The sequence below is a fragment of the Protopterus annectens genome, chromosome 11.part0, assembly GCF_019279795.1.
Source record: "Protopterus annectens isolate FY-2018-M chromosome 11.part0, PAN1.0, whole genome shotgun sequence".
Lineage (NCBI taxonomy): Eukaryota > Metazoa > Chordata > Ceratodontiformes > Protopteridae > Protopterus > Protopterus annectens.
The window spans coordinates 60,236,800-60,261,516 of NC_056745.1; the positions used below are offsets into that span (position 1 = coordinate 60,236,800).

The 24,717-nt window shown below is 38.6% G+C and overlaps 1 protein-coding gene across 2 annotated transcripts in view; it reads left to right on the forward strand.

The window, feature by feature from the left end:
• Positions 1-24,717, forward strand: part of CNTN1 (contactin 1) — a 1,190,489-nt gene that overhangs the window by 975,997 nt on the left and 189,775 nt on the right. For both annotated transcript variants that reach the window (XM_044087442.1, XM_044087443.1), the window contains one exon: positions 7,049-7,207. In XM_044087442.1, coding sequence (XP_043943377.1) covers positions 7,049-7,207 — 159 coding nt within the window. The remainder of the gene's footprint in view (positions 1-7,048; positions 7,208-24,717) is intronic.

Sequence of the window (24,717 nt, forward strand, 5' to 3'; positions counted from 1 at the left end):
ACCCCCCTCTACATCAGCCCCCTCCCTAGCTATTCCAGTGTTCCATTACTTGGCTATTTGTCCTCGGTTACCCTAAACACTGCTCAAAATTCTTACTTCTACAGTGCTTACACATATTGAAATAAAAGTTTTAAATTAAAATTTTATAGTATGAACACTGATGCCATTTGCTAAACAAACAATACAGTCTCACAATGAAAACAGATTTAGCATGAGCAGTAAACTTCTCTGCCCTTGAAATTCTCATTCATGGAAATTGTGTTAAAACCCACATTCAAAGAAAATACAAGTTTACCTTTGGACTGTTTTAAAACCATAGGCTCCTTGCACACATTTTAAGACCATGCATGCATATATGTGTTCTGTGATTCACCTTTCTGATTGTATTAAATTATATTCCTTGTACATTACAGCACCATTTGTTAGAATGTGTTTTAAAGATTCTTCCAGTAAGCAATAAAGCAAAATCTATGAGCTAATAATGATAAAGTATCCATTTCAGGAAATTTCAACTGTAAAAGGCCACTCAGTCTTCTGTCATTATGATCTACTAATATCAGTCAATATGCACAATCTCTGCAGAAGTAAAGTCATCTGCATAATTCCACATTAAAGAAATCTGTAAATAATCAGGAGGGTGCTACCAGCAAACACATTTCCATTTCAGTGTTTCATCTACAAATTCATTGCCTGCTGCCCTTGAAGAATTAATTGCCTATGTTAAATTAAATAAAATTGGTAAGCTGATAATATTGCAATAGGGAATGACTGACAAACTGACAATTTCATAATTGCTAGGCATCTCATACAAAGGAGGACACAATCAGGAGTGCAGCACCCCTATCAGCCTTAATATGTACCACGTAATCTGCAATTGAAAGAACACTGCAATATCAGCTCTCCATCCACATGGTGTGGGAGTAGAATGCACAGTCTTCCGCACGAAAGGCAATTATGATATTAACACTGGCTTCATATTCTACAGCACAAACAGTGGCTGCCATTTCCTAAACAAAACAGTTAGTTGCATATTCAAAACAGATTTAGCATGAGTAACAGTAAACTTCTCTTGCATTTAAACTCATAATTCCATGAAAATGCACTGAAACTTATTAATTTTCTGAAAATGTACTGAAACTCAAACACACAATTCCTTCAGCAGTTTGGTAGTTGGTGTAGAGAATTTAGGCTCTTGTCTCCTGTAACCAAATTATAGGGTCAAGCCTGTTCAAGTTAATTGACTAATCTACTTTACTTTAACGAAGGCATTACACACCATACTTCTCAACCTTTTAGTCCCAGAAACCTGGACAAAGTCTAAAATAATGTGGATACAATGGCCGAAAAACAGGGGCAGATTTTAAATATTGTTCTTTTGAACATAGAAGGTTGCTACAATAACACAATGTGTTAGCATGCATTTTCTTAAGGATGACACTCATATATACATCATTATTTAGAGACTTCAATCCCCGGTGATTTACTAGAAAATTGCAAATGTTATAACAAATAGATCAAAATAGAAGGCTAAATCTGGACTTCCTGGCGAAAACATAGACAGTTTACACACACACACACACACACACACACACACACACACACACACACACACACACACACATGCACACACATCTTCTGTCTCATACAGCAACACACACATAAACACACATACACACTTTCCCTCCCTTACAACAACAAATGGAATGGCTAGTTTAAATTACATATATAGACATACACACACCACACACATACACACACACACACACACACACACACACACACACACACACACACACACACACACACACACAGACATAAACATAGTTAAAAACACTTTCTCCCCCTACAGAAGGACTAGTTTAAATTCTGCACGTGTGGAATGTGTTTACATGCACATTGGCATACTTTGTGTGTGTGTGTGTGTGTGTGTGTGTGTGTGTGTGTGTGTGTGTGTGTGTGTGTATGTGTAGTGACACACAAATTGTCCTTCTTATAGAAGAAGATGCAGCCACTGCAGTGTTATGAAGTGATTTATTTTATTATTTACTTAATTACTTAACTAATAATTATGTAACGAATGTGGGATCCCCCTGGCCAGATCCCTCCCCCCCAGCCACAGGGACATAGACTGCTGTCTAGGTTGCCTATTGCTGGGTCCAGCTGTGTTCATTACTTTAGTCTTTATTTGATTATGGTGTGATTTTTAACAAGTCACTTTACTAGGAATGCTAAAATGTTGCCCATGAGACGAGACAATGTGTGAATAGTGGATTTGCACAGTTAAAAATAAGTTAAAATATCCTTTGTGTTTTACCTCATATTTTACAATATTATAGACAGTTATGATCTCATTATAAAATAGTCCAGTATTTATTGCTGTTCTATTTATGGTGAACTCAATGATGCACCATTAAACAGAGTACAGTGAGGACAAAAATAAATATGTACAAAGCAAAATATATATACAAGAAATAGCATCCTGTTATGATATGGAATGAGCTTTTTGCCATAGTAAAAAATCAGAGAGACATTGGTGCCTAAACTCAATGTGAATGCAGTCATTTTAGAAAATCATGAGAAAAATAAACATAATTTACCATTCTATCTCTATCATATGATACATAAATGCTTCCTACACATATATATTTGTAAATATCATGTCTAAAATAGTTTCATGTTCTGTCTGTACTATATTTACATATCTCTATATCTTTTGTAACTTGTTTTAATTTTCCTCTCTCTATCATATTAGAACTTCTTGAATATCTTGTATTTTTATCAACTATTCTGTTTGTTTTAGTTTTACTATGGGCTCAGGTTTTGGCTGACAACAGTCTGAAGCCCAGCCCACCTACCCAGTTATCAAATTTAATAAATAAATAAATGCTAAATATATTAGCATATGCTTCTTTCATTACTGGGTGGTGGGTTTTCATCATGACGCTTCTGTCTGCTACTTGTCATGTGTAACTGATCTTTGAAAATGCCCTTGATTTTGTTTCACACTTGTCCTTTTTCCCTTCAAAAATATTGATTTTTGCATAGTAAATTGGTGGATCACGGTCAGTAATTAATGCCCTTTACTAAATGTAATAAATTATGAGGTTGCTGCACTATGGAAAAAGCTTTTTTTTTTATGGTAGCAATCACACTATGCGTATGCTGCAGAGACATACCTGCGCTATCTGTATTTATGCACTACAGTTTGTTTTTTGTCTGATCTAAAAATAAGTGTATTTCACAAGCAAGCATTGAAAGTGACACACAGTTTCTGATGGGGGAATATTTTTACAAGATAACTGTGGGCATAAAGCAGTATTTTTTACCAGATGTTAATCTTTACTGTATAACCTTTGCCCTTGTATTTGAACTCACTGCACCTCAAAATGATATGATGCAAGCAGTCAATATTTTGTTTTTAATCAAGGCTTGTCTTGAAACATCTGGATCTCTTTACCATGTGTTTTCCTTGGTAAGCTTTTGAAATGTCAGGACCCACTAGAGCGAGTCCTGAAACATGGAGAGTGATTGGCTGAAAAGTGGACTAGCGGACTTACGTGTATTAAGTCCAAGTTGGCTGTTTCTCAGTATATTCCAAATTCTCCGAGGTATGGTTATCTTGGAGTTGGTATATGTCTTCAGGGGTGTGAGTGGTTTGCCTTCCACATTGGAGGGGGGGGGTGCAGGTGGTCTTGTGACCATGCAAAACAAGAAGTTTAAAGGAGAAGAGTGAAGATCGAGATGTACTCATCTCTGGGATTTTGGTTTTTTTTCTTGGCCTTGGCATTTACACTAGGGAGTCTGTCGTACTTTTTCCTCATTTTTTCATTCTTCATTAAAGTAGAATGGCATGCTGTACCATGGGTTAATGCTTTACAAGTGTATTTTTAGACATTAAATGTAGATATTTTTCAACAACACCATTTTCTAAGGCACTTAATCTGATTTTTTAAGCCATTTCATATCTCATCAAAACAGAGGAGAACTTGTTTCCCTTTGTAAAGACTGACTTTAATGGGTACCTTTGCACCCGTCTCCCATGCAGCCATGTTTTTAAAACTTTCCTGTAACTCTGCTGCCTTCCTATTTGTGAATGACAGCGTACAATGACAGAACTTAACGATAAATAATATGAATATTGTCAAGCTTAGCGGGTCTGAGGCCTAAATCCCTCACTATGACCCAGATGATCACAATTCAAACGTAGGTTCAGTTGGTGGTGCAGTTCAGCACAGAGAGTGCAAGTGAGTGTTTTAAACTGGTTTATCTATCCGGGGGTTAGGAGTGGTGCTTCTAGTCACCTAGTTTCCATTGTGCTGACAAGGGCTTATGCAACACTAAAATGACCAGCACTGTGGGTATTCATTTGGCAGTCCTATGCCATTGATGGCAGCCTTCATTCACATGTTGATGAAAGCATACATATGCACGGGGTGAAAATAGAATACTCAGTGGTATTGGAAGTTCTTACATTAGCCATCAAAAGAAGAGTTAGGGTGTTATATAGAAGCACCCAGATAGCCAGGAAGTTGGTGGGGGCACAAGCCATGTTTATGGCTATCATTATTACAGCGACCCTAGTCAGCAGTCTCCTTCTTTCTAGGGTCCCTGCAGTGGTGAGAAAATGGAATAGACAGAAGACAGCTGGGGGAGATGCTTAATAACCGGATGATAATGGGAACACTAGACTGAAATCGTGCTTCTGTGTGATGGTTAAAGTGTAACAGCAGTAGGATAATTCTACACATGTGTGTGCAGTTTCCTTAACATTTTAAAGCACAATTGCCTGACAAAAAGTTAAAGTTACTCATCTGAAGATGTATTTTCACCAATGAAAATCATTCATCATTAGATTTCTTGGTATTGTCATAACACAGCATAAAATATTTTTGTAAAGTTTGATGAATGCACTTACTAAACATTTATTTAAATTATAAAATGCTGTTAAATAGCAACATTTTAATAACTGTGTGAAGGCAAGGAAACATTACTTTAAAAATAAACCATTTATTTACCTTTCATTTTATAAAAATTGTGATAATTTCCTTATTTGTAATGCATACTTTGAAGATTTACTTTTGGGCAGTAACATATAGTATCTATCATTCATCATAAACAGAAACAGACAAATCATAGACTACTGCCCCTATTGACTCTGAAGAAGCCACATTGTTGGCGAAAGCACTTAGTCACTGGATTGGAATTTTATTCTCCATTAAAGTTGTTGTGACCTGATCGGTTGTTGGGATTTTCTGTTTTACTAAATAATTGCATGGGAGACCAAAAATTTGCCCCTGGAGTGGTGCCCATGTCCCTCATGTACATGAGGTAGCCAGTGTTGATCAGAGACCTGCTTGGTGCATAAATTCCTTCTGATCACTACCCAAAAAGAACAAATGGGGATACTTTGGATTAACATGGCTAGGCTTGTAAAGGCTGTAGGGCCGCTAGCCTAGTAACCTCCTATAAAACTATAAACCTATACACCTAAGCATGCTATTTATTTAAATCTACTGTATATGTATAGCTAAAAGTATATGGATAGCTAATCATGCTTATTGTTTAAAGCTATATGTATACTTCAAGGTATATTCATACCTAACCACACTTAAGTGTACCGGTATTTAAAGCTGTATATGTAACTGAAGGTGTATTCATACCTAACCATGCATATTATTTAAAGTGCTACACCTGAAAAGATTCCTGCACATGTTCACATTTTTGTACATGCTCTGGTATGTATCCTTTTTCCTTACATATTATACTTTTTATGCTAAAAGTCAGTTATATTACTGTGGCTCTTTAACTTTATGTAATTTCGTCCCAGGCCTCCACTGAAAATGGGTCTCTGCCCAGCTGGACTTTCCCAGTAAATAAATAATTAGATAAAACATTTTTTCATCATTACTTATGTTGCTTTTTAGCTCCAGACAAGTAAATTACAGTTCTTTGTTTTAATTCAGTTTGTAGACAACTCATTCTGTCTTTTTTGGACATCAGGTTTCCTGTCAGCAGTAAATTAATTTTAATGGATGAAGCATTCATAACACTTACTACTGATAACTTTTCCATCACCTTGAAACCAGTGATATCCAGAGTTTTCAAAATGATGTCAGTGGAAGGCAGTAACAGTGGTAGAATGCACCCGCAGACTCTTTTTTCATTATGTAGAGAATTATCCAGGTAAATGTTCAAAGATTTTTTTTTCTCATGTGCAGGAATACCTGTGATCACACATGCTTTATCTGACAATGTAACGAATGTTTCACCTTCAGTCATGTATGTATCGAATAGTACACATAAACACACAGACGTGCATGTGTATATAAACAGACACACACACACACACACACACACACACACACACACACACACACACACACACACACACACACACACACACACACATGCACACACACACACACGCACACACACACACACACACACACACACACACACACACACACACACACACACACACACACACACACACACACACACACACACACACACACACACACACACACATGCACACACACACACACACACACACACACACACACACACACACACACACACACACACACACACACACACACACACACATAGATGCCACAAACAGATAATCCTAATGCCATTAAAAGATGAGCTATAGTGGACATCTAGCAGGTGACACACTGCTTGATATAGCCATCCCTAAACAAGCTAATGGAACAGTACTTACCGTCTAGATATTCCTGAAATTCAGTGAAATAAGTATGAAGGTGACTTTTAGAAGCAATTTAATATACTGCGATTATTCTGGGAATTAAAAAATGACATATAATGGTTGGGAATGACAGTGAAAGCAGTATGTGCATACTTTCTAGAACCTGCACAGCACATTTCTTTTCCTGAATTAAGATTGCATTAATGTGCTCTGCTCATGACAAAATCATATGTGCCATTCACACAGACATTACTCTGGATGATGCTATGCCATTTTGTCAGTAATTTGACAGGGTATGTGTTCTCGACCTCCTTAATCAGTGCTTGTTAATTTTTTCAGGTCCTCCTGGCCCACCTGGGGGTGTGCGAGTAGAAGAAATCCAAGACACGTCTGTTACATTAACCTGGAGCCATGGCACAGCCAATGGTAGTCCTATTTCTAAATATACAATACAGGCTAAGAACATGCTTTCTGAAGACTGGAAAGATGTTAAAACCGGTAAGAACCAATGCAGCATTTGAATAACAGTTTACATAAATTTTGAGAAATGAGGATCATTGTGCTTTCTCCATACAAATCTGCAGTGAAAACCATCTTATAATGTTAAAGATTTAATTAGGAGTATTCATTTACAGAATGCTTTGTTCTAAGATGTAGGACGTGCTTTTATTTCCATTTTTCGTAGAAGCATTTGTACAATCCAGTATTAAGCAATATGAGTGGGGAACATACTTTTTTAGAAACATAGAGAATAACAATACATTGGATTAATATATATAGATTTTTTTTTTTTTTTTGCATTAGTCGTTCACAACATGTTTACCTTAGCATTTTTATGTCGTAAGGATAAATTCCTGATCAATTTTCCCATCAATAACAAACATCTTTAACTAGTTTTAGTTAAGATATGGATATGAGTTCTGAAATAAATCTCTGTTAGCTGTCTTTCAGCAAAGCTGTTTTCTGCCAATTTGCTCAAGAAATGAAAAAATGATTAAGCAAATAATTAGTTATTTTCTGTAGGAAGCCAGACCTCAATATATTCCTAATTTTGGAAAAATCACTGACAAAAAGCTTTCACTACTTATACTGGTTTCAAGAGTGCATGGCTGTTTCTGTTTAGTTTAATTTCCATGTTTATTTATACTTTCATTAAGTGGATAATATACGCCTGTGTGTCTGTGTGTGTACATTATTTGGTTAACATTTGTTTAACTGACAGAATTTGGTCAACCAAACAGATGGCTGACACTTGTTGCAAAAGTAGCAGATTGGACAGTTTTTGGGTATGGTAAATTTCCCCTTTACCCGAGAATTGTGCAGTCCCAGAGTTAGTATATAAAATTAGCAGAGCATGGGAGCATAGACCCCTCATGTGGGTGAATGGGGAATTGTCCTCCTACAAAAAAGATGTTTTCTTTCAACTTTTGTTTAAAATTTTTTGCATGTGTTGAGATTCATTCTCTGTGTATGAGCAGCGGTGTGTCGACATGCATAATGTTGATCATTTGATGTTGAAATTATGCATGTCAGTATTAGAGATGTTGAACAAACCTACATAAATCCATTTATTTATTTATTTATTGACATTTGGTAACTGGGAAAGTCCAACTGGGTCAGAAACCCCATTTTCATCAGAAGCCCAGGGCGAAAAGCTCCAGTAATGTTTAAGCAATAACCCACGTCTGGGTGTGGGTAATGCTGGATTTACCCACGGTTGGCGTGGTTTCATCATGAGGGCGAAGCCTGAGTGGCCAAACAAAGACAACCGTGGGTAAATCCAGCATTACCCACACCCAGAAGTGGGTTATTGCTATTATGCAATGACATTATTTAAGAAAAAAAAATACTTACTTTTCTTAAATAATGGCATTGTATAATGCCTCCTTGCTGCCCTTCCGCAGCTGTCCAGTATTCTGCGGCAGTTCTGTTGTACTGCGCATGTGTATGTTTACGCAGTACATCAGAGCTGTGTGTGGAAGTGATGGAGAAAGGAAGCTCTTAGTTGCTATTTAAAAGGTGTCTCGCTATGTTAAAAGAGTTTAACATAGCGAGATATCTTAAAAAAAGCAACAGAGATCTTCCTTTCTCCATTGCTTTTTTTAAAGCTGTCTCGCTATGTTAAACGAGTTTAACATAGCGAGATAACAGCAACGGAGCTCTTCCATTCTCTATTGCTGTCCAACACACAAAAAAAAAGACTTATACAAATGGACAAAGTCCTGGTGACCGGACCTTTTTCCATTAGTATAAGTTTGATTTACTACGGGCATGCTGACAAATCAGCGTGCACATTTTGGAATATTAATAGGGGTCGTTATATAATTAATAATAACATTTAACATAGTGAAAATATTACATATATAAAGAAAACCCTATGTAGAATTACAAAAATTGTAACGATAATTTGTACATGAGTTACGAAGGAGGTGCTAAAACAGCACTTACAATAAGAGTTGTGATCTGTTTAACAAATATAAATGAACAAGAAACTAAGGGTAATGCTGCTAAATGCCAGAAGTCTTAACCTCAAGATGCACGCACTCAAAGCTCTCCTCAGTATGGAGAACATCAATATCTGTGCAGTGACAGAAACCTGGTTCAAGGCTCCAGAGAGCACCCCAGCACTACCAGGCTATACCTCATATCATGCTTTTCAGCCCCAAAACCCGGACCGAACCACAAAAGGAGGGGGAGTTTCCATATTTATCAAGGATATCCACACCTCCAGGTTAGTGGCATTACACGAAGTATCGGAGACCATCCACGTGCAACTAACAGTGGCAAGACTGCTTTTCAGTTTATAGCATCCTACAGACCACCCTCTCAAAGTCAGGAATCCCACTCGGTTTTCCTGAAAACATTGGAGAACATGAAGATCTCTCCAAACACCATTATATTGGGCGACTTCAACTACCCAAACATTGACTGGGAGCACTACTCAAGCCCCAGCACCTTAGCCCAAAGGTTCCTGGAAATTATAAACTCAAATGCTATGGAACAACTAGTCACCACTCCCACAAGAGGGGACAACATACTAGACCTGATCATTACCAAAATGGGGACTCTATGCTCCACACCAGAAGTATATCCCTCATTGGTAAGATCAGACCATAAATTCATTTCACTGGATGTCCACATCCCGACACCACCCCTAGCCCAGAAAACCACAGTGAAAAACTTCTCAAAAGCAAACTTCTCACTTCTCAAAACCAAAGTGGAATCCTTCAAAGCCCCAGGGCCAGTGGAAACTATGGCCCAAACTGCAGAATCCTATATAAACGCATTCTACGGACATCTCCAGGAATGCATGGATCATGCTATCCCAAACAAAACCAAGACCCAATCATCCAAAGGCAGGCGTCCAGTCTGGTGGACCCCTACCATAAATAAACTGTACAACAGAAGGAGGAAGCTACTACATGATAGAGCAAAATCCCTAATAGGGAAGGCATCTCTGATCAGTACTAGCAAAAAATTACAATCCCTCATAAAATCCTCCAAGGCCAGCTTCGAGAGAAAAATTGCACAGGACACCAAAGACAATCATAAGGCTTTTTTCAGTTATGTTAGAAACCTGGGATGCAACTCCCAGACTTGTTCTGAGTTGATTCTAAATGACAAAAATACACTGAACCCACAGACATTGCCAATATCCTGGCAGACAGGTTCAGTGCAAACTTCTTCACCCCCTCCTCCCCAAAAGAGCAAGTATCTATCCCGGCAGAGGGCTGCCTCCCAAACATCTCTGATGCTCAGGTGAAGGCTGCCCTCTCCAAAGCAAAAAACACTGCTTCCATGGGACCAGATGGCATCCCAGGTTGCGTCCTACATGAACTCCAAGAGGAACTAATCCCTCAAATAAAACAGCTATACAATCTCAGCCTCCCTACAGGATATGTGCCCACAGAATGGCGTACAGCAACAGTGGTCCCACTCCACAAAGGTGGAGCCTCTACGGACCCTGGAAACTATCGCCTCATAAGCCTGACTAGCTTAGTCTGCAAGGCTATGGAGATGATCATCATGGAGCTCATAAACAAAGACATTGGGGACCTACAGACACTAGATCCTACCCAGTTCGGCTTTGTCGAGAGCAGATCCTGCCTTTTGAACCTGGTTGACTTCTTTGAAACAGTCACCAAAGCCATAGATGAAGGGAAGGTAGTCCACACAGCCTATCTGGACCTTGCAAAGGCATTTGACACAATACCCCACTCGGGCATCATAGATAAGCTATCCAGCTTAAATATAAACCCCTATGTCACAAGATGGGTCGCAAACTGGCTCAAAGACAGAACCCACAGAGTGAGAGTTGCTGGAGCCATGTCAGACTCGAAACCGGTCACAAGTGGCATCCCACAGGGTTCTGTCCTGGGACCACTCTTGTTCGGTATATAGTTTTCCAAGGTACAGGCAAACGTGGGAGGACTATGGCTCAGCAAGTTCGCAGACGACTGCAAACTGGGCGCCATAATCAACTCTCCAGCTGACACAAACATCCTTCAAAAAGGTCTCACAGAGACAGATAACTGGTGCCAGCACCATGGTTTAAAGCTAAATGCCAAAAAATGTATAGTCATACCCTTTGACAAAAACAATGTGCCCACAAATTACCACATAGGCGGAAACCCATTAAGTACAGAGAAAGTTATTAGGGACCTGGGGACCCAAGTTGATAGCAATCTCTCCTTTGAAAACCACATTGCCAAAGTGGTTAGAAAGACGTTCTACATAGCCCACCTCATCACGAAGGGTTTCACATCTAGATCAAGAGAGGTAATTGTGCCCCTTTATTCATCTCTCATCAGGCCCATCATAGAATACAATGCCCTTTTGGGATGTACCTTACCCGACACCTGCAGCAATTAGAAAGACCCCAAAAGTATCTCACCAAGAGGATCAAGGGTCTCAAACAGATGCCATATGCTGCTCGGTTAAAAAACTCCAGCTCTACTCAGTTGCATACCACCTACTTCGAGGCGATCTATGCCTGACATACAAAGCTATGTCAAATCCAGAATTAATGGACATGCTCCACCTCAGTAAATCTAAATCCCTTAGAGCCACACGCTCAAGGGACTTGAACCTCAGCACAGAAATAAATAGAACTTGCTGGAGGGACAGGTTCATAACCCAGAGGCTCCCTTCACTCTGGAATAGAATTCCAGTTCATGTGAGGCAGAGCACCTCACTGAATCTCTTCAAGAAGAATCTCGATAGTTGGATGGGGGATCGTAGGTTTGTCCCAGGGATTACTCCCGTGTCACTATTAGACAGAGGCACAGTAAACTAAACCTTAAAAAGGGCACAGTATACTCAAATCAAGGGGTGGCGTAAGCCATACAGAATCGGGCTAGGCTTATAATTGCCCCAGGGCAGATAGCCTAGTATGAACCTATGAACCTATGAACCTAAAAACATGTAAAAATACATTCTGTAGCAGATTATAATCAGATTCAAGAGTAAGTAATTTGGTAAGCGTTTGATAGTAATTGGAGAAGGTAAAGGTGGTTTACATTATAGGACATTAACAGTGATAATGAGGTGGACTGTTAGAGGAGAAAGTAAGGATAAGGTATTGGATGTTTAAGAGATGAGTTAAGGAATACATCAGCAGGAAACTAGGGGGGAGTTTTAAGATAAGAGGTAGGGGGTAGCAAGGGATAAGAAGTATGTGGGAAGTAGTTGCAGGTGAGTGAGTAAAAAGAAAAGAGGCATAGTTGGGTGATGGAGTAAATGGAATAAAGATGACTATGAGAGGTTAAGAGGGAGAGGTGTGGGTTATATATATTTGTTTTAGAGCATAAGCAGGTGTGAGAGTTAAGAAGGTGTTTTTTTAGTCTAATCTTGAATTTCTTGGAATTATGTATACTAGTAATTCATTCCGGTAAAGTGTTCCTTAGTTTAGCTATAGCATAGGAATAAATACACTGGCTGGCTCTTCTTTTATTTTTGTGTACACTTATTAGTTGCTTGTCTAGTGAACAGAGAGTTCTGGTAGGAATGTAGCTGTACAGAGTAGATTTTAATGTGGGAGAGGAATCTGGTTTGTATATTATTTTATGTATGATAGATAGTTGCAGGTAGTCAAGATGGGGGGGGGGGTTCAACCCAGTTTATCTCTGTAATACCTTTGCCATGGTGGGAGCAGTATGATAAACCTGTGGCAAATTTGGTGATCTTGTAGTAGCATGACTGAAGTTTATTTTGTAGAGACAAGCGCAAGTTGATGAAAGTAGGAACTCCATTTAGTAAAGAGGTGATTAAGTAGGCATTGGCTAGCATTTATTTGGAAGAAGGATTCATGAAGTTTTGATGTCTGTAGAGTGTTCCAAATTTGATGTGCTTTTTTTTTTTGTTTAATAGCGTTGTGTATGTGTTTTTCAAATGTGAGTTTATTGCCTATGATGATATCTAGTGGCTTAGCATATGTTACAACTTCAATCTGTGATTTGTTTTGGGAGTAAATTTTAAATTCAGATGAGAATGTTTTGGGAGTAAAATCTAGAAGTTTTATTTTGCTACAGTTAAGTAGTAACTTTGCTTCATTTAGCCAAGATTCTTTTGAGATTGAAGCTTGTCATGTGATACTGTGTCAAAGGCCTTTGACAGATCTAGTAGTATTACAGAGGTTAACTGTCTGGAGTCCCTGGCTTTGTTTACTATATCAGTAAAGGAGATGAGAACAATTGTTGAGCTGCCTGCAGGCCTAAATCCATGTTGAGTGGGTATTAGAAGGTTGTTATGGATAAGGCAGTTTAGCAATTGCAAGTGTGCACACTTTTCAAGTAGTTCTGATAGATGGGATAATATAGAGATGGGTCTGTAGTTTGTTAGTTCATTTGATTTACGTTCTTTATGAAGAAGGGTTATTATAGATTGCTTACATAGGTTTGTGATTTTGGATTCATTGATGGATTGAATGATAAGTATACTAACAGGATAAGCAATAGATTCAGCAGCAAGTTTTAATATTCTGATGGGAGATCATCCAAGGAAGAAGAAGAAGGTTTCAGTTTGAGAAGAAATTTATGTATTAATGTAGTGGATACAGGTTATAGAGAGAAGGGAAGAGATTGAGTGTTAGGTGTTATATTTTGGCAAGGGAGAGAAGAGGTTGTGTTGTCTTTAGTGGATGTTTGGGAGAGGAGCGGAATGATATTATTTGTGGAGTTAGCATTTGTGATAACGTTAGAGTCTGTGACTAATTTGGCTCTGCTGTCTGTAAAACGGGTATTAAACATATTAGCGATTTCAGTTGGTGTTTTGTCTGTGGTTGGTGATAGATTTTGTGTGGACCTAGAGGTAAGAAGTGAGGAGATGGTTTTCCAAAAATGTTTTGAACTGGTTTTGTGGTTTGTTAGTTGTGTAATTTTTTTTTTCAGCATTTACTGATTTTTTGCTTTGCTTCATAGCTGCCTGTAGATTTGAAAATGTGTATCGTTTTTATTGTTTTTCCAGTCTTTCTAAGCTTTATGTCTGATTTGAAATATTTGTTTAGTGGATTTGGTTAACTAGGGTGCATAGTTTACTTTTGTTCTTTTTGTCCTGAAAGGGGCTAGGTTGTTAACATTGTCTAAAATAGTTTATTGAAATAGATGACAGCAATGTCTAGGGGTAACATTTTTAGTGTGGACCAGTTGATTTTATTTTAATATACTATTAAAGCTGTCGCTTTTGGAGGGTGGTTCTATATGTGCATGAGGGTAGGTGGTCACTTTAGAAATTAGGAAGTGTATTTGAATACTTATGGTGGTAAGAGTCAAGGATCCGGTCAAGGTTAGAACCAAGGTTACTACTATTCTGTATTCTGGTGGGGGGTGGTAATGAGTTGTGCAAAGCTACAGAGGTTTAGTCTGTTTGCTGGTGAGTTAGTGGATTAGTTTGCCAATTGATATTGACATCTCCCATGATTAATGTTTCATTGGAGATGTTTTCTGACATCCAGGAAAGAATGTCTTCAAGTATAGGAATGTTTTGGCCTGGGGGTATGTAAACTACTGTAATACAAAGTTGTTTAGTGTTGTTTACCTTTAATGATGCAGTGAATTTCATCATTACTAAATGTGCAAATTGGTTTGGAGAAAGGTAGAATTGTATATGTACTAGAGTAAATTAAGACTATTCCTCCAGCTTTCTTATTGATTTTATCAGTTCTTAGAATGTTAAACCCTGGTGGCAGAATTTCAGTGTCTTTGATGTGCAGTTTTAACAATGTTTCAGAAACAGCTAATATATCTGGGCAGCATTGGGTTAGCCAGGAATGAAATTCAGTTTTTTTTTTTTTGCAAAAGCTACATATGCTTAGGGTGACTAGTAACAGATTTTTTGAGAGAGGACACTGGGGATAAGAGAAGTGGTGAAGGGGTTTAGGACTGGGATGGATGTCACCAGTATTGGTTGTTGTAGGTGAGTGTTTTACACAAAAGCAAGGTATGATAAAATTGTGAAAGGGATTCTATGGAGGAGGATAGAATTTTTCACTTAGAAAAGTGTAGAATGTTTGTCTCAATTAGACTAGGCAATATTTTTGAAAAGCTATTGGTATGTTTTTCATAGTGAGTCAGAAGAGTGGGTTACGTTAGGGCTAAATTGATTTGTGAATGTTTGAGGAAAGTGATATGTGTTATTAGTATTAGGGCTGCAGACACAAATATGGTGAGGCTAGTAATAATTTTTAGTTGTGACGTGGTGTTTAAGATAAAGGAATAATAAAGAAGAAAGATTAAGTTGGTGTATGAAGAAAGATTGAAAAGTGTGGATGTGTGGGACTAGAGATATGTGGCTATTATCTAAATACTGTGTCTTGTAAGAGCTAGGATTGCTAGGTGGAGGATTGTTAATAGAAAATTGGAGATGGATTGGGATTGATCATGGAGTAATTAGAGGAGGAGCTTTTGAAAGTATAAATTTAATTGAAGTAGGGGTGGGTGGGAATGGGGTTAGGGTAGAGGAGCAGAGTGAGCCTGAACATAGCAAGTGTGAACAGAGTGGGGTAGAACCAAGATATGAACAGCAGGTAAAAAAATCAGTTTGTAAGGTAAATTAATTTTAGAAATGTTTGTGTGTAAGAGTGGCAGTGTATAGGGCAGTAGAGTGTTTGAGTAGGCTGCGACAGAAAAATAAGCTGCAAGTCTACTGACCTCACAGAAGAACAATCAGAGAGGAAGGGAGATGCTTGCTTTGAGTACAGTGGGGTTAGAATAGAACTGGACATTCAGGATATAATGTTAGACCATGCTGTGACAATACTGGCAGCAGATAAGCTAAAAACATAATGGAAGGTGTAAATTGCATAGAGGGGAAAAAGAGGGAGAAAGTGATTGATAAGGTAGAAAAATAAAGAGAGACAATCTTGGTAGCTAGATAGTGTATCAGAGATGAGCAGACTACAATAGTAAACAATTTAAATAGTAGCTTAATAGTTTTTGGCCACAGGGAAAAAAAGAAAACAAGCAGACATACATCAGTAGGTTGCAGACTGATTATTGGAGGTAGTAATTGTCCACGTTAGTGTGAGAAACTTTAGGTTCAGATGAAAAAAGGAGTCTGCTAAATGAAGATCTATATATATATATATATATATATATATTTATATATATATATATATATATATATATATATATATATATATATATATTTGTATATATATATATATATATATATATATATATATATATATAGGTATACATTATATGACTGACACAAACATTTATCGAACTAAAATGATCAGTCTCCAAAAACCAAAACTCAAACTATCAAAAAAAAAAAACTAAGAAAAAATTGGAGGGTCTATATTACATTGTCGAAAGACATTTTCATTGAACACCTTTTCATCGACACACAAACATCAAACTGCAAAAAGGCCAAACTGGGAAAAAAATTTGCTGAAGTGGCCGTTCAGAGTTTTGGCAGTTCTATATTTATGTGTTGATGAAAAAGTATTTGATGACCTTTTGACGATGTAACATAGACCTTTGTTTGGATTCAGGGCAAGCCCTCTGCGCCCCCTACACCCTCTGCTACTTATATATGTCAGCTCACCGTTGACATAACAGTGGGGAAAGGGAAATTCCCACTCCCCACTGTACTGTGACCACCCAGAAAGTAATGCTAGCATTCTGTGATCATATACCTATGCAATAGCTTCTACCAGCAGTACAAACATTTAATATTCTGGAACCAAAGAGAAAAAGTCATGCTAGGACCACAAGCAGGAATTGGTAGAAACAAATTTCAATTGTATTCAAAAGTTTAGGGTTTAGGTTAAATACTTCTTTAGAACTGACTACAAATTGCAAGCGCACGTGCACACACACACACACACACACACACACACACACACACACACACACACACACACACACACACACACACACACACACACACACACACACACACACACACACACACACACACACACACACACCTATATAAAGAAGCAGTCATGTGACACCCATGGTAATTGACATTTAAAGACATCAGGTTAAAAATGATGCAAAATGCTAAACAATGAAATCTAAGTGATAAAAACTAAATATGCATATCCCACGCTTTCGTCTTAAGACGAAAGTGTGGAATTAAAGTGTGTTATGCTAAGTCGTGGTTGTATTCCTTACCTTGGATCCTTTATTGACCATTGGGGGCCAATACTTTCTTTTGGTTTTTGATTTTGGTATTGGTTTTGTCGTATTTTTGGTTTATAAATATGCATATGTTTGCTCATTATGTAAATATGTGTATGTTTGCATTATTTTAGCTTTGCATAGATGACAAGAGTCCAAGGACAAGAATAGGTTAAGGTGCCTCATGATATGTCCAAAAGTGGATGGCAGCACTATAACTACAGTTTTATGTTTTATTCCAGAAGTTATGCCTCTCTTTTGGAGACTATTTAAATCCACAGTATTCATCATATTGATCATTGCTGCAGTAGTCTCAGCTATATGGGTTATGTCCTGTATAATATATAACAGCCAGTCAGTTTACAAAGCTTCAGTTTTTCAGAGCTTTCCTGCCAATGAAGAAAGTGCTCCTCTGTGAGCTTTTGTGGATTGAGGGTCAGCTTGTCTTGTTTCTTTGCTGTGAATGATAAATTCCTTTTGGGGAAGAACATTCCACATTAAAATATTGTTGTTTTATTATACTTTCTTGTTTAAGAAAGGTATTTTTAAGCTAGCGGTTTGCCTTTTAACAGACTTATAGGAGACTTAACTGTACTTTTTAAATGGGAGTGCACTTTTTTCTTGTCAGTGTAAAAGTTGCTTAAAGTAATTGAAAGTTATTTTGTCTGTGGATAAATCGTGTTTATTTTACTTTTTTGACTGGCAGAGTGTTTTAAGGTGCTTTTTACATTGTCTCTGTATGAAAACAGTGACTTTTAAAGACTTTACATTTTACTAGCTTTTGCTGCTTGTTTTACAAGGGGTTGTGAGGGTGGCCTTATGGTTAAGGTGTTTGCCTTACAAACACAAGGTGCAGAGTTTGAGTCTCACAAGGGATAATTGGCTAGGCTTAAAATGGCTTGCAAGGGCTGTTAGCCTAATACTAATCTTCAAACCTAATCTATCTATGAAACTGGAAACAGGCACCTCTTTCAGCTTAACTATGGAAGAAACTGCCGGTCCTATGGTCAGTACTTCTTCCTACCACAAAAAAAGCAAACGTTGATCAAACAGCCTTTGTCACCAAAGCAGTCTAGCAGTTTGCCTCAGTCAAAGGTGGGTGACTCTACTGTGGCCATAACTTGTTCCTCAGACCATTCATCTTTTACCTCAGATGCCTCTGCATATATATAAATATATATATATATATATATATATATATATATATATATATACAGCATCTAGTGAATGCTATTTCATCATACCAATAATGTCTAAACCACAAAATATCGACCACATGGAAGAACAAATTTTTTCCCAGGGAAAACATTTGCTGCACCGCAAAAAAAATAAAAAAATAAAATAAAAACACTTAAACACAAAGATAAGTGGGGGGCTTCGCTCACCACACCCCCTACTTGAATATACCAACTCCGAGATTGCACCATAGTGGAGGAAATGGCAAAGTCCCGAAGACGGCCCACCAAATTTTTTTTCCTGGGAAAAAATTTGATGTTCTGTGTCTTTGCTATTTTGCCATTTCGACAGTATCGGATTGACTAAATAGCTTTCGCTATTTAGTCCATTCGATATGCTAATATAGACCCTATATATATATATATATATATATATATATATATATATATAGGTGTGTGTGTGTGTGTGTGTGTGTGTGTGTGTGTGTGTGTGTGTGTGTGTGTGTGTGCATGTGTATACAGGATGGACCTACAGCAACTATGAAACATGGGTAAGCCACATTCTCTGTGGGTGTTGGGTTACCTTCAGGTTGCAAGTGAGAGACACTGTTGTTGATTCTGGGAGTGGAAATAGAGGAGGCTTTCCAGCTCAGTCAGAATGCTATGCTGATCCCTGGGAAAGTTGTTGCTGCAATTAGCAACATGGTCGGCCCCATTTTTCCTGTAAAAAACTAAACAGAAAACTAAACATGTATTTCATCCACCTCAAATTTCCTTAGACAGGAGTGGTTTATTGGATCCGGCTCAGGGTTTAATTTAGGCTATTGATCCTTCTCGTAAGGTGATTTCTGATAAAACAATGAGTGACACCTCTTTTCTTGAAGAGATTCAAGATTTTGAATTTGAACAGGAAGATGAAGAAACAGATACAGGGGTTTCTCTTAAATTTTCTGATTCACACTCAAAGGATAGCTAAGTTTCTGATTCTTCCAATGGAGGATTCTCTTTCTCTGAGTCTATTTCTTGAATGTGCCAGTGTTTTCAGTGGGAGAACAATGAGGTTTCTCAGTCCCTCATAAAATACTTTGAGCTGTTACAGAAGGAATTTCCAGAATCTTCACCCATTCCTCCACTTCTGTCAACTATGGAGTATATGCACGTCACTGTCTGCCATTCCTGATGGTTGGCCTACTACCATTTAAAAGGCAGGTAGAATGTATAAAGTTCCTCAATCTTTTTAATTTTTTTACATTCTTCTCAAACCTGACCCAGCAGCTACAGCTTTATTTAATGCCACTACTGCTAAACATTAGGCTAATTCCAGTCCTAGTCTTTTTGCAAGGATCGGAAGATATTGATAAGTATGGGGAAAAAAGTAATTGCTTCTGCAACTTTGATTTTTTGAATTTTGAATTGTTAGGCTTGTGTGTTAAAATTTATTCTGACTAATTAAAGTATGAAGAATGTTTTGTCTGCAGTTTCTTCTTTTTAGGAAACATCTGCTTTAAATAATTCAGTTTCTTCCATTGTTCAAATCACAACTCATTATTTACAGAGTGTGTATATGACTCAGTTGATAATTCTTCCAGGGTTATGGCTACCGGTACTGTTTTGAGGAGGTTGGCCTAGCTGCATTCTCAGAACCTCCCAGATTATGTGAAGATGATACTTTAAATTCTCCGTTGGATAGAGATTTACTTTTTGTTTCCTCTGCTGCAGAGGGTATCAAGAAGTGAGATGAAGGGGTTAAGTTGATACAAGGAATTGACTTTTTTCAGCCCTCCTTTTCCAAAGTTTCTAAGAGATTCTTTAACCCCTCTTCCAATTTTGACAAAAAAATAAAACAAACAGTCTCAAAAATGGGCAAGTAAACAGACATTTAAGAAGACATGGCAAGGGGTTTACAAAAATAATTCAGGAACTCCCCAAAAAACCAAGGACAGTCCAACAAATCAGAATGACTGTTTAAGAGACTCTATCCCTCCCTGCCTTCCTCTCAACCTGGCAGTCCCTTTTTCCTTCTGGAATGTCTGAATCTTCACCTTTCAATTTGGAAACAGACAAATAATGTCTGGAGATCATTCATCAAGGTTACAGATGGCAGTGAGAGGACATCCCTTGTTTTAATTCTTCATCCACCAGACCAGACATTTATATCCTTTTGCCCTTCATCACATGCTGTCCTTTGGAGTGATAGAAATAGTTTCATCTTCCCACGTTAGGAAGGGTTTTTGTTCAGTGATGTTTTGAGTATCAAAGAAATGAAATGCTTGGAGATCAATTCTAGATCTTTCTTTCCTAAACCTGTTTGGGATAGTGCCCATGTTTAAAATATTGTCGCTTCACAACCTGTTACCTCTCTTTCCTCATTTAAATTTCCTGCTAATACTAGATTTAAAAGGTGATTATTATCAAATCCCTATTCATCCTGACTTCAGATGAGTCTTAAGCGTTTGTGTTTCTGGATCACAGTATCCAGCCTGTGCCTGACCCTTTGGACTGCCCGCTGAACCAAGAGTGTTCACAAAGTGTCTAGTTCCAGTTATAACTCACTGAGGGCTGCATGGTATTCACATTTTTCCATATTTAGACAACTTGCTTATCTTTTCAGTCTTTTTCAAAGTGTCAGGAATCTGACACTTGGGTGAGAGATCTCTTACAGAAACTGGGATTCCAAGAGGACATTCAACAGTCCATTGTGATTCCTTCACACAGGATTGTGTTCTTTGTGTGTCATCTAGACACCTCAGTTCAAAGAGCTTTTCTTCCACAGGGAAATGTAGATCTATATCTAGATCTATTTCCAAGGTTTTCCACTCTGACTTCAGTTACTATGAGGAAATGCCTCAGGGTTTTGTGTCTCATGACATCCATGATTCTCATGATAGCCCTGGCAAGACTCCACATGAGAAAGGTACAGTGGTATCTGAAGTCTCATTGGTCTTAGCACTAGCATCCTTTCCTTTTGAAATTCCAGTGCTAGGGTTTATCAGAAGATAAATCACTTGCTGGAGACAACAAATATCCCTAAACCAGGGTCTCCCCTTGTCTATCCTTGTTCTAAAGCAGTCAGTCACCACTAACACCTTGACTTTGCTTAGTGAGCAATTTCAGAAGGGATACAATTATAAGATGTGTTGGACTCAAAAGACAGATGGAAGCACATAAAATAAAAGCGATACTTGCCCTGATCAAGGCCCTCAACTCTTTGAATCATCTTTGATCCCTGGGACCTCTTAAAGTTGTTACAGACAATACCACAGACATGTGGTACATTCACAAGCAAGGGGGAACCAGGTTGTATCCTCTTTGCAGACTAGCCATGTTAGTTTGGCCTATAGCTTCACAGCACAATCTCACTCTGCAGGCATCCTTCATTCTGTTAGAGCAAATTTATGTGGCAGACACGCTAAGCAGGACAAGGGCAGACCACCACACATGGAATCTAGATCAGGGGGGCCTTCCAAGATCTGATCCATGGTGGGGAATTCCTCAAGTGGATCTCTTTGTCTCCTGTTTGAGCAAGCAACTGCCAGTTTTCTGCTTCAGGACTGCATGCAAGAAGACCTAGAAGATGGATGCCTCTTTTTTTTCTTTTTCGTTTGTTTTCCTTGGACAGGAATGTTCCTGTATGCCTTTCTGCCGCTTCCACTGATATCCAAGGTACTTCTGAAGATTCAGAAGGAATTGCCCAAGGTCATTAGGGTGACTGTCTTCTGCCCCAGGTAACAGTGGTTCTCTGTTCTTTTGGAAATTGACAACGGCAATTACTACAAACCTCTACACAGAATGGATCTGCTCACACAAGATCATGGGTTTTTGATACACCCCAATCCTAGTCTATTTGAAGTGATTGAATGACAGGGTCTTAATCCCTTTAGGTACCTGTTGACTGAGGATGTGCAGTAGCTACTAGTGGAGGTAAGAAAGCCCAGCTAGAAAATCACATATTAACAAACAGAAAATGTTTTCTAGTTGCTGCAAACAATATAACCAGCACCCATCCAAGGCTAGTTGTTGTCTTTTTTTACAATAGTTGTGTGAGTTACTATCCTGTGGCCTTGTTTACCCCTCAGTCAAGGTTCATTTTTTGGCCATTTCAGCTTGTCTTCCCAAGTATCCTCCTCTTTCAAGGAATTCTCATGTAAATGTGTTTTGAAAGGGATTTTGCATAAGAGGCCACCAAGAAAACCAGTGGCCCATCCTTGGGATCTTAATTTCTGTTTGACAAGTTAGTACTTGCTCCATTTGAAACAGCTAATCTGGCTGATTTGAGGTTCCTAACATGTAAATCAGTTGGACTGATTGCTCTGTCCACTTCAAGAAGAACATGTAGTTGCAAGCTGTTATGAGGAGTCAGACGTATCTAATTATTTGAGAGACACAGGGTTTCTTTGAGATCTTCTCCTTCTTTTTTGCCTAAAGTGGTGTTCCAGTTTAGTCTAAACCAAACTACCCATCTTCCCATTTTTTTCCTGAACCTAAAAATGATGGAGAAAGGCTACTCCATACTTTGGGTGTCCACTGAAAACTCAAGTAGACAGCTATATTGACTGAACTATATTTTTCAGATCTTCAGATCAGTTATTTATTTTTTATGAAAGTAAAAGGAAGAAACAACATATGTTAATACAGACCATTTCTAAAATGGTTGTCTACGGCTATTATCTTTCGTTATACTCATCATACAAGTATATTCCAGGCAGGGTCAATGGCCACACAACCAGGGTCATAGCTTCATTCATGACGTTTTGGAAAGGGTTGAATTCTAGGTTCATAGGTTCATAGGTTCATAGGTTCATACTAGGCTATCTGCCCTAGGGCATTTATAAGCCTAGCCAGAGTGCATTTGGCTTTCACCACCCATTTTAAATTTATTTTGCTATGCCCTTTTTCGAGGTTAGTATACTGTGCCTCTGTCTAACAGTGACACAGAAGTGATACCCGGGGTAAACCTACGATCTCCCATCCACTCATCAAGATTCCTCTTGAAGAGAGTCAATGAGGGACTCTGCCTAACCTGGACTGGGATTTTATTCCAGAGTGAAGGGAGCCTCTGGGTTATGAATCTGTCCCTCCAGCATGTCCTATTTATTTCAGTGCTGAGGTTCAAGTCTCTTGAGCATGTAGCTCGATGGGATTTGGATTTTCTGAGGTGCAGCATGTCCATTAATTCCAGGTTGGACATGGCTTTATACGTCAGGCACAGATCGCCTCTGAGCAGGCGGTATGCCACTGAGTAGAGCTGGAGTTTCTTTAACCGGGCAGCATATGGCATCTGTTTGAGCCCTTTGATCCTCTTGGTGAGGTACTTTTGGGGTCTTTCCAGTTGCTGCAGATGTCTGGTAAGGTACATCCCAAAAGGGGCATTGTACTCAATTATGGGCCTGATGAGGGATGAGTAAAGAGGCACGATGACCTCCCCTGATCTAGATGTGAATCCTTTCATGATTAGGTGGGCTATATAAAATGTTTTTCTAACCACTTTGGCCACGTGGTTTTCAAATGAGAGATTGCTATCAACTTGGGTCCCCAGGCCCCTAATTACTTCTTCCATACTTAATGGATTACCACCTACATGGTAATTTGTGGGCACTTTGATTTTGCCAGAGGGAATGACTATACACGTTTTGGCGTTTAGCTTGAGACCATGGCTCTGGCACCAGTTGTCTGTTTCTATGAGGCCCTTTTGTAGGATGCTTGTGTCGGCTGGAGAGTCGATTATGGCACCTAGTTTGCAGTCATCTGTGAACTTGGTCAGCCACAGTCCTTCTGTGTTGGCCTGTACCTCCGAGAAATATATACCGAAAAAGAGAGGTCCCAGGACTGAGCCTTGTGGGATGCCACTTGTAACTGGTTTGGAGTCTGACATGGCTCCAGCAATTCTAACCATGTGGGTTCTGTCCTTGAGCCAGTTTGCAACCCATCTAGTGACATAGGGGTTTATATTTAAGCTGGTGAGCTTATCTGTAATGCCCAAGTGGGGTATTGTATCGAAGGCTTTTGCGAGGTCCAGGTAGGCTGTGTGGACCACCTTCCCTCGTCAATGGCCTTGGTGACTGTTTCAAAGAAATTGACCAGGTTTAAGAGGCAGGATCTGCACTTAACAAAGCCAAACTGGGTAGGATCCAGTGTCTGTAGGTCCCCAATATCTTTATTTATGAGGTCCATGATGATCCTTTCCATAGCTTTGCAGACCAAGCTA